The 15,226-nt window shown below is 52.4% G+C and overlaps 1 protein-coding gene across 1 annotated transcript in view; it reads right to left on the bottom strand.

The window, feature by feature from the left end:
* Positions 1-15,226, bottom strand: part of LOC136943530 (protein bicaudal C homolog 1-B-like) — a 46,155-nt gene that overhangs the window by 8,267 nt on the left and 22,662 nt on the right. Inside the window, exons 4-14 of the mRNA XM_067236885.1 lie at positions 12,514-12,593; positions 11,015-11,173; positions 9,687-9,740; positions 7,848-8,024; positions 6,309-6,560; positions 4,998-5,129; positions 4,074-4,266; positions 3,079-3,234; positions 2,385-2,572; positions 1,945-2,086; positions 254-407 (exon numbers count right to left, since the gene is read on the bottom strand). Of these exons, the coding sequence (XP_067092986.1) occupies positions 254-407; positions 1,945-2,086; positions 2,385-2,572; positions 3,079-3,234; positions 4,074-4,266; positions 4,998-5,129; positions 6,309-6,560; positions 7,848-8,024; positions 9,687-9,740; positions 11,015-11,173; positions 12,514-12,593 (1,687 nt within the window). The remainder of the gene's footprint in view (positions 1-253; positions 408-1,944; positions 2,087-2,384; positions 2,573-3,078; positions 3,235-4,073; positions 4,267-4,997; positions 5,130-6,308; positions 6,561-7,847; positions 8,025-9,686; positions 9,741-11,014; positions 11,174-12,513; positions 12,594-15,226) is intronic.

Consider the following 15,226-nt stretch of genomic DNA (forward strand, 5'->3'; position numbering starts at 1 on the left):
TCTGATATAGTGAGAACCATCCCTTTCTCTCTCACAATTATTTTACATGTTGATGCATTACATTACATTCATCAAATTATATTTAATATATGGTATTGCATCGAATGCCCCAAATGTTTCGAAAAACACTAATTTCTAACAAAAGTATCTGGGCATCTTGTTCTCGCAGGTTCTCCTGAAGTGGGGGTGAGCGGCTCCCCCATGTGTGTGTGTGTGTGTGTGTGTGTGTGTGTGTGTGTGCAGACACACGTACTGGAGATGGGAGTTCTTGGTCCCCTGCAGAAGCTCCACCGCCTGCCGTTTCCCTGACGACGTCTTACAGGAAGCCAGCATCTGCTTCAGCTCGTTCCCATTGGCCGAGTGAGATGGGCTCCTGGGCATGCCCACTTCAACGAAAGTGTCCGAGTCTGGCGGAGTGAGCAGAGAACAAGACAACAATGCTTGAAACAAGTTGGTCTGCTCGTTCTTCCCACTCTCTGTGTACCCATCCACGGTTTCATTGTGTCTTTTTAACCATGACATAACTTTTATAATTCGAGGTAAAATGCAGACAATTATTCACCTTGAGGAACTGCACCATGTTATGATAAACCCACTTTCACCCCACAAGTAATGTTACGCCAAAGTAGTTGCTGTTCCTTTTCGATTCTAGGCCCCTGGAACAGTCCGTTCTCAGTGTGTGACTCACTTCTCAAGACGGCATGTACACAATTCTATGTAACAGATCATTCTGTTATTCGTATTTATTTAGACAGTAATCCAGCCTGCTCAACAGGAGGTACGTGCGCACGTCTAAGTGAGAGAGGGAGAAAAAGAAAAAAAAGGAAAAATAGAGAGAGTGAGAGAATAGGGTGGGTCTCTCCAGTGTAAAATAATATGATGTCAGTCATCCTAATGAAGGTCTCCGGTCTGGTAAAGTGATGACCCCCCAAGGCCCCCCTGCTCCATGAGAACCGAGCCGGTTCCAACATGCTCTAGGACCCAGGAGGAGGCCAGGGGGAGGAGGCCAGGGGGAGGAGGCCAGGGGGAGGAGGCCAGGGGGAGGAGGCCAGGGGGGGGAGGCCAGGGGGACGAGGCCAGGCGGAGGAGGCCAGGGGGAGGAGGCCAAAGGGGGAGGCCAGGGGGAGGAGGCCAGGGGGAGGAGGCCAGGGGGAGGAGGCCAAAGGGGGAGGCCAGGGGGAGGAGGCCAGGGGGAGGAGGCCAGGGGGGGGAGGCCAGGGGGAGGAGGCTAGGGGGGGAGGCCAGGGGGAGGAGGCCAGGGGGGGGAGGCCAGGGGGGGAGGCCAGGGGGAGGAGGCCAGGGGGAGGAGGCCAGGGGGAGGAGGCCAGGGGGGGAGGCCAGGGGGAGGAGGCCAGGGGGGGGAGGCCAGGGGGAGGAGGCTAGGGGGGGGAGGCCAGGGGGAGGAGGCCAGGGGGAGGAGGCCAGGGGGAGGAGGCCAGGGGGAGGAGGCCAGGGGGGGGAGGCCAGGGGGAGGAGGCCAGGGGGGGGAGGCCAGGGGGAGGAGGCCAGGGGGGGGAGGCCAGGGGGAGGAGGCCAGGGGGGGAGGCCAGGGGGAGGAAGCGATGCAGTGACCTTCCACGCGGGGAGAGACCAGCTCTGAAAACACTGCGAAAGTGAGACGCGTGAGAGACTGTGGAGGAGCAGCCGCATGTGTACGAGACGTTTGTCTCGCTTCTGAATATCCTTCCGCCGCTAACCTCTGCACTGCTATGAGAGGTTCTCTACCACTGAAATATCCTTCCGCTGACAACCTCTGCACAGCTGTTAGCGTGGTCAGAGTGAGGAGACTGGCTGGATTGGACTAGATTAGACAACTGTGAGAGACACCAAGTTTCCAGTGTGTGACGTCAATGAATTCCATAAACATTTAGGTCATACAATGACTACATGTGGAAGACATTTCCATACAGTATAATCAGCAAGTGTGTGTGTGTGTGTGTGTACCTTCGTCCTGGTTGGACTTGCTGGACATGGGCTCTGAGGGGGTGTGGCCACTAGTCTCCTGGACGGAGTCACACTGGTTTGGGTTCAGGCCTGTGTCTGCCCGCGACGCAGTGGATATCCTCCCATACACTGAGCTGGGGTGCTGGAAACACACACGTTAGGTTCTTGTTCACACACACACACATAAAAAGAGACATGAAGAGCATTCATGTGCAATGCAATACAGATCACTCAAATGTATTTCCAGGTCGTCATTGTGAATAAGAATTTGTTCTCAACTGACCGATCAGGTTAAATAAAAAATAAATACAAAAAAGTGTTTCTCACATGTATGTATGAGCCACTATGTCCTTGTGTACAGTATCTATGTGTGTGTGTGCGTGTGTGTGTGAAGAGTGTGTGTGTGTCATGCATCTACATCTCTATGGACGCTCACACACCTTCACGTGCCCATTGAGGGTGCAGGGGCCCTTGGTGCAGTCAGGGGCCCCGTTGGTCTGCTTGTCGATGGGGGCCAGGCCTGGCGGGGGCGAGGGGGTGTTCTGGCCGTAGCCCTGCACCCCGGACATCAGGATGCTGCTGAGGGAGGCCTGGGCGGCAGGGTGCATCAGCAGAGAAGAGGAGAACGCTGGGGCAGAAGACGTTCCAAAACCTGGATTAACCTCCACGAATCTACGACAGATTAACTATTAACCTAGGGAGTCAGGTGGCTGAGCGGTGAGGGAGTCGGGCTAGTAATCTGAAGGTTACCGGTTCGATTCCTGGCTCTGCAAAATGACGTTGTGTCCTTGGGCAAGGCACTTCACCCTACTTGCCTCGGGGGAATGTCCCTGTACTTACTGTAAGTCGCTCTGGATAAGAGCGTCTGCTAAATGACTAAATGTAAATGTAACCTGTCCTCTCAGATTACCTCTCGGATGAGCTACTAACCCATCACCCTGTTCTATTACACACATCATGTACATCTACACTCCCAAGTCCATCTACCTTTCCATCTCCCAAGTCCATCTACCTTTCCATCTGTGAATGAAAGTCGCAGGGCTAAAAGCCATAGGGCTGTCTGCGTCTATGAATTAATCAGGCTTTGTGACTCACTCTCCAAGCAGCCCCTCAGACGGCGGAGGGGCGACTGACCTTGGGAGGCGGACAGCGAGCTGGCCCAGAGGGAGGGCGAGGGAGAGGGGGCGCTGGGGCTCTGCAGGGCGCTCCTGGAGGAGTTCAGGCTGTTGAGGACAGAGTTGGGGAGCGGGGAACTGCTGAGGGAGTGGGGCACGGACGCCCCCAGGAGACCTGGAGGACAGACACACACACACACACACACACAGAGACATGCAGACACACACACACAGACATACACACACACACACAGACATGCATGCAGACACACACACACACACAAACAAATACACAGAGACAAGCATAAACACAGATGAAATGCACATCCACACAAGCAACCACACAAACACAGAAAGGAAAAGATCACGTTTGAGAATTAGGGCTTGCAACAACGACAAAAAAATCTCCCACATCACTTGAAACTGTAAACACTTTAAATGAGCTGCTTTGTTTCCACCCGAGCGCATGAACAAGCGGGGAGAAACAGGTCTGAGGTCTGCAGCGAGGCCTCGTTTTGACAGAAATAAGGATGGCGAGGGATTCCTCTGGCAGGGAGAGCTGTAATCTGGACAAGGGAGGGGATGTGGTCATTCCTGAAGGGATGTGGACGTCCATATCTTACCCATGGGCCTCTGGGTCCACCGGACCCAGGATGAGGCTGTCTGAGCGACCCTGTCACTGTGGTCGGCCTTGCAGTCATGCGTACAACTCCTACACATCCACAACTACTTCTCCCATGATTCATAGGGGTCACTGACTTCAAACGATGTGGTTGAAGGGATTTTTCGGGTCCAATTAAAGGACTTCCCCCGGCACCACAAGTACAGAATGAGATGTTTGACCTGAGAGAGGCCTCCAACGTGTCCCATCTGTCTTCCTCTGAGAGGGTATACTGACAAATAGCGGTCGTGCCCAGAAGAAACTTCCTAACTAGACCTAAAGTAGAGGCTTGGAGTTGTTTTTGTAACCAGGCCCCCCAAAAAAACATCCAATAAGAACATAAACTCCATTACCCAGACTGCTCAGCCCCAGTCCAGCTGAGGCCAGGATGTCCAGGCCGATGAGGGAGGGAGCGTTGGTGTGGGACACGGCCACAGACGAGAAGGAGGAGGTGGAGGACATGCCGGGGTTCTCCAGACCCAGGAGGAACCTTCTGGCCTCGTACATGTTGACCGCGTTCCTCTCCACGCTCTTCACGATCACAGACTGGGGAAGGACAGGGGTTAGGAAGGGTACAGTACATGGCAGTACAAGGTAACCAGTTTAGATGTAGAATTCATTGAACAATTCCTATTCAAATACAGATTTGTGTATTTGATAAACCTTTCCATACTTTGACACAATTATACACAAGTCTCTAGCATTAAAGCCGTAAACAGCTCTTACCAAATAACATCAAATAAAAACCGCACAAACAGAAATCTTGTGCCGGATCAACCACTAGCCAAGAAGCCAACCCTGCCAAATGGAGTCCAGTCACGATCCCCTCCCTCCCTCTCTCTAAGGAGCGGCCAAGCGGCCAGGAGCCGTGTTTGGACCGGCGCTCTGGATTGTGGCCTGACACATCATTAAAGCACAGGGGTTTGGGTTAGGCACTGTTTACCCTGCCACTACCCCCCACCCCTTCCTCCCTGCTCTCACTGTGCCAGTCTGCCCTGAGGCAGGGAGCTGGGCAAACACCTGGAGAAAGTAGTAGGTGGAGCCAGCGGGTCAGGAGCCAGGGGGATGGAGCAGGTCTGGGGAGTCAGGTGGCTGAGCGGTGAGGGAGTCGGGCTAGTAATCCGAAGGTTGCCAGTTCGATTCCCGGTCATGCCAACTGACGTTGTGTCCTTGGGCAAGGCACTTCACCCTACTTGCCTCGGGGGAATGTCCCTGTACTTACTGTAAGTCGCTCTGGACAAGAGCGTCTGCTAAATGACTAAATGTAAATGTCTCACCTTGCTGGGTTGTTTGGGCTTGGGCTTGATGCTGATGAAGACATCCAGCTGCTCCATCAGAGCGGTGGTGTACTGGGCCTCCACCTCGATGTCCTCTTTGATGTCAAACATCAGCACCAGGGGCAGGCAACCCTGTGGGACACACACACACACACACACACACAAGTGTACTGAAACACACACAGTATATGTACTCAAAAACACACATGCTCAAAAACGACCCTGATTCGCCAGGTGGTTTGTTGACACCTAACCGTTCGGGAAGTTGTCAGAGGAAAACTCTCAAAATACTTGGCATGCGATTGGATAAACCATCTGTCTATCATGGGCTAACTTCCACCTTGCCCATAGCTGCCGTTCCTCATCAGACACTGACCGGTCCGAACCGCGGTCGTGGCTGCAAATCCAGCTGTCTCGCTTGGTCAGACAAAAGCACCCCCAGACAAACAAACGTTTAGTGACTTTATTTTCAGCGTGGTGACGGACAGGGCTGCCATTGTGTGTGTAATTAGCTTCGAGTCTTGGTCCAGGCTGGTGCTGACAAGCATCGGTTTAGAGTTTCTAATTTACAGTCTGGGAGACGAGCTAAACAGGGATGTGAGAGAGCCATCGCTGTGTCCCTGTCCTTTCTGTCTCCTCTGGTCACTTCTTGTGTGTCCCACTTCCAGACAGACAAGTCATGTTTACCCAAATGACTTTGGCGCTTTCTAAATATCTCAGAGCCGCCCGCAGACTCCAGCTGCGTCACACAGAGAGAGAAGAATCACTTTGCTTTACATGGCTAGGCGAGGAAAGCAATTACATGACTGGTATTTGTAACCCACGTAGATGATTATTTCCCTCAACAATTCCAAGAAAGTGGCCTTGGTCAAAGGCAGCGATACAAGAATGGCCCAAACAACACAGACTAAACAAAAATTATACTTTATGCAACAAGGCCAAACACCAGTCCTAATCATCAAGCCCTTGTTAGGGACACAGAAGTGAAAGAGACGCTTATAGATCAAGAATTAAATGACAGTTTGGTCTTGTTTTTGTTTGTTACGGTGTGTTGAAGGGCCAGTGAATCTGAACCCTGGCCACTGCTCAGCCCAACAGCCACGCAAGGTCACTGGCACAAACCCAAGGACTGTTCAGGATGTCCACTACCAAAACCATCAGCTAGCCTTCCACAATCACCACAACAATACACTCCTTTCTCTCATTTCCTCTTCTATGCTTTATAACAAGCTACATTGTTTGGCCCCATTTTGTTCGATCCTGTGGGTTCTGGAGAAGTGGTTTGCTGCAGAGTGCTGAAATGTCCCCTACCATGAGGTGCTGTCGTGCGGAGCAGACCGACTCGATGGTGCCCTGGATGTAGACGGTGGACTTCTTCTGGGGGCTGTTGGGGTCGGGGAAGTGCACCTGGGCGCCGGTGCGCTGGGTGATGTGTTTGATGTTGCTGCCGTTGCGGCCCATCATGAAGAGGTGGTGCTGGGGGGCGATGTCCAGGTGGGTGGAGACGGAGATGGCCCCGGCCAGGCTGCCCGTCAGGTGCTCCAGGAGGACGGCCGTGCCTCTCTGTGGGGGGGGGGGGAGACAATGTTTCACAGATTAAAAAAAGCTATTTAAAAGGATACATTCTTCCATTATATTAACATATACACATATACAACTGTTGAAACTATCCTGTCAGTAGCACTGCCAGTTCCTGTACAATCCAGGCACAATTATTCAGTCAGTTACACTAAGATATACAGTATTTTTTGTGCAACGCCACAAATATTTTTTGTTAGCATTTGCTGACCTTGTCCATTCCTATTCAGAAGTTTCCACATTGGATAACCTTCCTCTAAATCTCTTCTCACAGACCTCTGCATATCACCAAGGCTGGGAGAATAACTCTCGCAATAAAACTACAAGGTCCAGAAAGCTGCTCAGACCATTCAGGAAACCCACAGTGGGTTTGGCAATCTCCCTCCATATTCAAGTGGATCTCTCAACACCCTCCAACATAACACACAGGACACACAACCGTACCCTGAGAAAGCCCAGCCAATGGCTGACCAGCAACCCTGGACAAAATGACCCCCCCCCTCCCCTCCACTGCTCACACACACACACACACACACACACACACACACACACACACACACACACACACACACACACAAGGGGCCAGGAGCTGTAGACCACAGGCTGGGTGGGGCTGGGGGTTGTGTAGTGTAGCAGGCTGGGTGGGGGTCTTGGTGGTTGTGTAGCAGGCTGGGTGGGGGGTCTGGGTGGTTGGTGGTGTGGTGAGAAATGCTGCATGGTTGGCTTTTGACTGACCACCACCTCTGTACTCAGACGCCCCGAGGTGGGAGAATGGGAGGCTGATAGGGGGAAGTAAGGAGCTGCATAACAGCGCTCTGTTGTGGGGGTCAGCTAGCGATGATGGATGTTCCACTAGGGAGCAGAACAAGGAGGCCTCTCTGGTCCAGAACCAGGACCACCAGGCCTCAGCAAGGCCAGCCAGCTCCTGGCTCCAGAGCTGGTCTGGTGAACCTTGAGAGACCCTCTGACTCCCCCGGTACCAGACAGGACCAAAGCCCAGAGACAGAGAGAGGAGAGGAGAGAGAGAAGAGGGAAGAGAGAGGAGAGGATAGGAGAGAGAGAGAGGAGAGGAGAGAGAGGAGAGGGAGAGGGAGGAGAGAGAGAGAGGAGAGAGAGGAGAGGGACAGGGAGGAGAGAGAGGAGAGGCAAGAGAGGGAGGAGAAAGAGAGGAGAGAGAAATATAAATAGAGAGAAAGGGGGAGCGAGAGAGACAACTCATGTTCATTCAGGATTCCTGCACCCTCAGACAGGATGCGGGAGTCGGGGACGCACCTTGACAGCGCTGGCGTTGTTCTGGGAGCCGCGGACCACGGCGGTGGAGCTGTAGAGGCGTCCGGGGGGCTTGAAGGACACGTTCAGGTCGTACGTCTGGGAGATGTGCTGCACGGCGGGCGAGGACGGGTCCGGCTGGGCCGGGAGCTCGAACGACAAGACCAGAGGGAGCAGCTCCTGAGAAACGGAGGGAGAGGAAACCAGGAGCAGTGAGAGAGAGACAGAGAGAGAGAGACAGAGAGAGAGAGAGAGAGAGAGGGATAGACGGGGGGGGGGGGGGAGAGAGAGAGAGAGCCAGGGGAGAAAAGGAGTTATACTACCACAATAACACTTTTGTGAAACTGTTATGACTCCAGAAGTAGAAAGTCCTTCAGTCTGCCACAAGGCACAGTCGTCTACTATGCGATTGACACCGCTCTGCTCCGAGTGAAAACAAATGTTTAAAAAACGGTGGAGAGGTATCTTTACATAGGCTAGACATGCATGTACGTATCCACACATGGACATAACATGCCTCAGTGCGTGTGCCAGTGGCAGAACATGTTGTGTAAACCTGTCAAACTCAATGAAAGCACAGCTGTCAATTTCGAGTTCAGCGATGCCAGAGTTCTACAGGGAGGGAACAGCCCCACGCCTTATCACGCTACGGAAACAGAGAAGTGTGCACTTCAGTGGAACCAGGAGGGTCTGGTTAAAACACTACTGCAGGCCTGGCCTACAGCAGCCCAGCAGCCTGGCCTGTTAAGAGGTCATCTGCATGTCATGTAAACCTAATCAGACATCCCAGCTCTGGCATCGCCCACACTCTGCTCCGTCCTTCAAACAGAGACGGCGATTCGAATGAATCAACCCGTGACTTCAATACCAGGTCATCATTCAAACACAGGGCCCAGAGGGCAGCCTTGCGAGAAGTTTATGCGTACGCACACAAGCGCTCTCATGAACCCTCGCACACACACACACACAGTTATCCAAACACACTCCCTTTCTTGGGCAGGGTGCCACAATGGTTTTTGGCCACCAGAGTAGGGCAAGAAGTATGAATTACCCCAACCAAAGAAATGCAGCCTTGATCAGTCCCATATGTGTTAGGGCCTACATTTATATCACGTTTCAGGGCTTGAACTGCAGAGGCAGGGAAATGTAGGTCAGGGAGTATGGAAACAAAGAGAGGACAAACAGTACTGTCTGGTCCGACCAGGCTCAGTAAGGCCAGATGTGTGTGACTACCAGTAAAGCTGACACGGACCTTTCAGAAGGCAGGTCTGCCTGGCAGGCATGAGCTCCTCGTGTCTCGGCCGAGAGCAGCCATTCCCCACCTTTCCCACTTTGCGGCCCACTTGCAAAGCTCAAATATGTTTGCGGCCGCCCGACACATCCGTTCACTTAATTCGGGCTTAACGCACATGTTTAACAACACCACGGGAGACAGACCGTTTGCTTTCACGCCCCAAAAAAATTGGAGCGATCAAAGAAGACCAAGTGTTGCGGCCCACAGGTCGGGAATCGCTGGTCTGGTGCAGACCGTCAAAGAAGTCAGGTGGCTGAACGGTTAGGGAATCGGGCTAGTAATCTGAAGGTTGCCAGTTCGATTCCCGGCCGTGTGAAATGACGTTGTGTCCTTCGGTAAGGCACTTCACCCTACTTGCCTCGGGGGAATGTCCCTGTACTTACTGTAAGTCGCTCTGGATAAGAGCGTCTGCTAATTGTAAATGTCTAGAGGGGTGTTTGAGGTCCACAGTCAAGAGGACTTCAACAGGAGAAGGAGGAAGAGGAGAGCCGTACGCATCGCTACGCTGCCCGACGACAAACGGGGCATCTTTTATTCATGAAACTTACTCGGATTTTGGCACGTGCTGCCTCTACTCCTGCAGGCTGGCCAGCAATGGACACCTGATGAGAGAGAGAGAGAGACATTCAGGACATTATTACATCTAATAGACCTTGAATCCCATGTCTAAAAAAAAACATTCATGGCGTGACAAAAGAAGGAAATCTTTTTTCCATTTAGCATTTTCATTCTCATCTTTTTTAGAAATCAAGGCAAGACAGAAAAAAAGCAAGAATTTTGGGGGTTTCAACATGCTAACATCCTCCCCTGAGGATCTGACCTTACGACCCACTTTCCATTCTGACTAAGAACCTTCAATTAAAATAATCACAGAAACAAAACAACAACCAGAAATCCTCTAATTAGACAGAGTATCTTGCCAGTGGATCAGTGAATCTCCTCTCTTCCTCCTTCTCCTCCTCCCTCCCTCAGAGGTAAAAGCTTGCCAGAGAAGAGAGAGTCTGGCCCTCTGCCCTGGCCAAGTGTAATCAGCCCCTCACACCAAGTGAAGGCCCAGTGTCTCAGAGTCGCTCGTACCAACAAACCTGAAGCGTCCATCTGCTTTGGTTCAGTACCCCTCCCCTCCCCCCCATCCACAAGCTTACACGCCAACAACATGCAGACACACATGCACACGCACAACATGATAAATCATACATGAATTGGCAGGTTGCCCTGAGTGTATGTTCAGGGCATTAGATACATACTGTCAGACTGTTTCCAGACTGGGCACCTGGCAGTCTCAACTACAGAAGTCTCTGGCAACCTGCCTCTCTGTGCAACAAAGGTAAAAGTTAATTACAGGCGCTTCCTACAGCTCCTCTAGCCGGTCCAGCTCAAACACACCCGCTTCCTGTGCGAAAGCCAATCAAAATAGCCAATTACACCCCAGCTCTTTATAGCCTGCCTCTCCAGCGATTGGACGGGAACAAGCACAAGCACAGATCACAGGGGAGTGTTCCTTCGTTGATGCGACAGCCCAAGTGCAACGTGTTGTTAGCCACCAGGCCTCCCAGGCCACACGCTAGCCACCAGGCCTCCCTGGTGACATGCTAGCCACCAGGCCTCCCTGGTCACATGCTAGCCACCAGGCCTCCCTGGTCACATGCTAGCCACCAGGCCTCCCTGGTCACATGCTAGCCACCAGGCCTCCCTGGTCACATGCTAGCCACCAGGCCTCCCTGGTGACATGCTAGCCACCAGGCCTCCCTGGTCACATGCTAGCCACCAGGCCTCCCTGGTCACATGTTAGCCACCAGGCCTCCCTGGTCACACGCTAGCCACCAGGCCTCCCTGGTCACATGTTAGCCACCAGGCCTCCCTGGTCTACACCCACCTGGTTGCTCTTCTCCGCCTGGTTGTTACGGTTGGAGTCCGGGAAGTGAATGTGGCAGCCGGTCTCCTCCATCACCTTCTTGATGTTGTTGCCCCCCTTACCGATGACGTGGGAGTGCTCTGTGTGGGACACGTCCATCTTCAGGGTGACGCGGTTACTCTGCCGGGCGGAGGTTGGGGTGGTGAGGATAGGAGGAGAACACAGTCTTTGTTAAGCCCAATTTATACTTTGGTCGCAGACACTTTTGAAAAGGTCGCCGACAGAAATGACGTCTCGGTCGACACTTTTAACCGTTGCTTAGAAGTGACGCCTACCACGAGAAATTTCTACTGGCGCGGATGTCGTCACAGTGAAAAATTAAAATGGTCAGTTTCTCCGATTGATCACCTAGGCTACAAAGCGTTAACAATGTAACAATAGCTATGAATGTAACGGTAAAATGATTATGTTTACGTCACACGAACCTTGAGCACAGGCGACTGTTTCCCATTGTATAAATGCAGCAGCCTGAGCGACACTTTTTTTTCCGTTGGCGACCATTTCAAAAGTGTCCGCGACCTAAGTATGAATTAAGCTTTAGCGTGACCTGCTGGCTGCATCAGGATCCCAGTCACTGTCGTTTCAAGACTACATAGGGACTGAACTCAGGGAGTCAGGTGGCTGAGCGGTGAGGGAGTCCGGCTAGTAATCCGTAGGTTGCCAGTTCGATTCCCGGTCATGCCAACTGACGTTGTGTCCTTGGGCAAGGCACTTCACCCTACTTGCCTCGGGGGAATGTCCCTGTACTTACTGTAAGTCGCTCTGGATAAGAGCGTCTGCTAAATGACTAAATGTAAATGTAACTCTCCAGTTTACGTTTAAGATGTCTGGTCCCTAAGACCAGCGCCACCCATGGCAGCTTGGCACCTTGGAAGCCCCGGGCAGCATCCCAGCCCGGGCAGCACAAGGCCATACTACCCCCTACACCCCATCTAGAATGGCATGAAGAACATAACCAACACTAATAAAACATAAACTCTTTCAGATGGACAATTACAGGAAAGGAGATTATCTGGCAGAAGTAGTGTTGTACTTGTATTAGTTCAATAATGTAAAAAAATATATAAATCAAATAAGAACACAAGAACAGTTCCTGGTTGTAATTATTTCACAATAAACCTCGTTTAGTAGAACAAAGAGCCAATCATATGCTGGCCTTGTGTGAGACTGAGTGTTTGCATAAAAACCCACTCAGAGGCTGCTGTAATGCACACATTTTAAAGAAAACAAACGCCTGTGATGTTGCCATGGAGACAAAGTCCACATGCTATCAAAAACAGAGCATACTCAGCACATGAACCCTAGCTGACCTGCTGGCCACACTAGAGCATCCTGTCATCAGGGGAGAGGGTAGAGGAAGAGTTTAGCCAACGAGCGAGGGTCTCTTTTTCTATTTCTCTTTCTCAATTGAATTCAACGGCATTCATTGGGCACGACAGACCATGTGATCACACACCCACCTTGGTGTCCAGGACCGACATGATCCTGTCTTTGGCTTCCCTCACATTGTCTCTCTTTCCACACACCTTGATGTGGGGGTCTGGGGGAGAGGACAGGGGGAGGGATGAGGAGAGAAGAGACATATCATTAATGACACCAAGATATTGTTGGCAAATTACAGTGCAAAACAAGGTACTGTCTGAGGCACCAAAAAAAAAAATGCTAAGAAATAATGAAAAGACTAAACTAAAATGTTTTCAACATTGCACTTTTATATTGCCGCACAAATACAGTAGAAAACCCCCCAATATGGTTAAGACAATACTCATCACTTTTACACAGTTACTGTCCATATCCCCAGTGCTCTACCCTCTGTGCTACTGCCAGAGTCTGTGTGGCGCTAGTCGGAGATTACTAGACATCTGGTTCAGCTGAGGTCCCCCTGCAGGACCTCCCCCTGCAGGTCCACCCCCTGCAGGACCTCCCCCTGCAGGTCCACCCCCTGCAGGTCCACCCCCTGCAGGTCCTCCCCCTGCAGGACCTCCCCCTGCAGGACCTCCCCCTGCAGGTCCACCCCCTGCAGGACCTCCCCCTGCAGGTCCACCCCCTGCAGGTCCACCCCCTGCAAGACCTCCCCCTGCAGGTCCACCCCCTGCAAGACCTCCCCCTGCAGGTCCACCCCCTGCAGGACCTCCCCCTGCAGGTCCACCCCCTGCAGGACCTCCCCCTGCAGGACCTCCCCCTGCAGGTCCACCCCCTGCAAGACCTCCCCCTGCAGGTCCTCCCCCTGCAGGTCCACCCCCTGCAGGTCCACCCCCTGCAGGTCCACCCCCTGCAGGACCTCCCCCTGCAAGACCTCCCCCTGCAGGTCCTCCCCCTGCAGGACCTCCCCCTGCAGGACCTCCCCCTGCAGGACCTCCCCCTGCAGGACCTCCCCCTGCAAGACCTCCCCCTGCAGGTCCTCCCCCTGCAAGACCTCCCCCTGCAGGACCTCCCCTCCCCTTGCCTGGACTAGAGCACAGGAAGTCAGCTAAGCTTATTCCAGGAATAACCCCTCTACACAAACAAACACAAGTATCTCCCATAACTACGCCTTGACCAGACTATTAAAGCAAAAGGATATTTTAATGTTTTTGTTTTAGTCAGACCTTATCTGCAGGCCACAATTGCTCTTCATTGTTTTTTTAAAACTAGGAAAGCAAAGGTATAATAATACAGGCTGTGCGTACTCCAAACGCTTTTGTGCAAATGCTGCACAAAAGACAAGGAAACAAAAGATGTCCTTTATGTATCTTTGACCGGAGATGAGCAAAACCAAACAATTTTCCTGTGTTTCAAAGCTCAATGCACAAACTCCACCACTTCAAAGATCCAATGACACAAAGCAAACAGAGGTCGTCCTTAGAGAGAGAGAGGCAGAGAGAAGGAGAGAGAGAGAGAGCAAGAGAGAGAGAGAGAGAGAGAGAGAAAGAGAGAGAGAGAGAGGCAACGAGAGGGAAAGAGAGAGGGGCAGAGAAGGAGAGAGAGAGACAGAGAGAAGTAGAGAGAGAGACAGAGAGAGACAGAGAGAGGGGTAGAGAGAGTGAGAGAGACAGAGGGGGTGCAGACGTGAACAGCCAAAACATGATCTGATCCGGGCCTGGTCTCTGGTGCTCCCTGCAGACAGGACCTCTGGGCTGGCTGGGCTCAGGAATGCCGGAGCCGGGAAGTGTTTAGGATCCCGGCGCTCCGAGTTTAACGAGCTGAGGGGGGATTGTGGGAGGCGGGCGGGCGCTGTGAGAGAGCGTCGTGGGGCTGGTGTGGACTGACCGCCGAGAGACGAGATCACACGAGGGCGGACAAACACGAGTGAGATGGAGGGAGCTAAACAAAAACAAGGCCGTAATCTGCTCACGTCCACTCGGAGTTGAGATCACAGGAGGGAGTGGGCTCAGTCAGAGACGGCAAAACAAAGAAGCACAGGAGAGAACCCTCTCAGGACCGCTTCCTGAAAGCTGACCAAACATTCTGCTGTTACTCAACAAGGGCCTCACTTTCCCCCCCTGGCAGCAGCCAGCCAGTAGAGGGCGCACTGGCCCTCCACTGCCCTCCCCCCAAACACCACGCTGCACATCTGGAAACCGTTAGGTTAGGCTAAATGAGAGTTGCAGTTTGTGTGATGTTGAACACCGTTGCATTCCTGGAGTGAGGTGTGGTGTGCTGGTAGTGGTCATGAGACTGATTGTGGAATCGAAAATGTTAAATGTACACTTTCAGTTTTATTTGGGCATAGGCAACACCTGTGAAAGCAAACAAAAACAAATGGTGCGGTTGCAGCTGTGATGAAGGGAGAGTGTGTGTGTGGGGGGGGGGGGAAGGGGGTTGAGCTTGTCTTGATTGTTTCATTTAAGTGAGACTAAAACTCTTGGCTCTGCTGTCCCCTCCTGGCAAAGCTGCTTCCCGTCTTTACACCAGCGAGAGCTTACATCCTGAAGTAGGGGAATCAGGTGGCTGAGTGGTGAGGGAATCGGGCTAGTAATCCGAAGGTTGCCAGTTCGATTCCCGGTCATGCCAACTGACGTTGTGTCCTTGGGCAAGGCACTTCACCCTACTTGCCTCGGGGGAATGTCCCTGTACTTACTGTAAGTCGCTCTGGACAAGAGCGTCTGCTAAATGACTAAATGTAAATGTAAGTAGCACAACTAGGGGAATGGCGTCTGTTTGGACTGTGGCAGCCTCCATTGGATGCTCCAC

The sequence above is a fragment of the Osmerus mordax genome, chromosome 5 (genome assembly GCF_038355195.1).
Source record: "Osmerus mordax isolate fOsmMor3 chromosome 5, fOsmMor3.pri, whole genome shotgun sequence".
Classification (NCBI taxonomy): Eukaryota; Metazoa; Chordata; class Actinopteri; order Osmeriformes; family Osmeridae; genus Osmerus; species Osmerus mordax.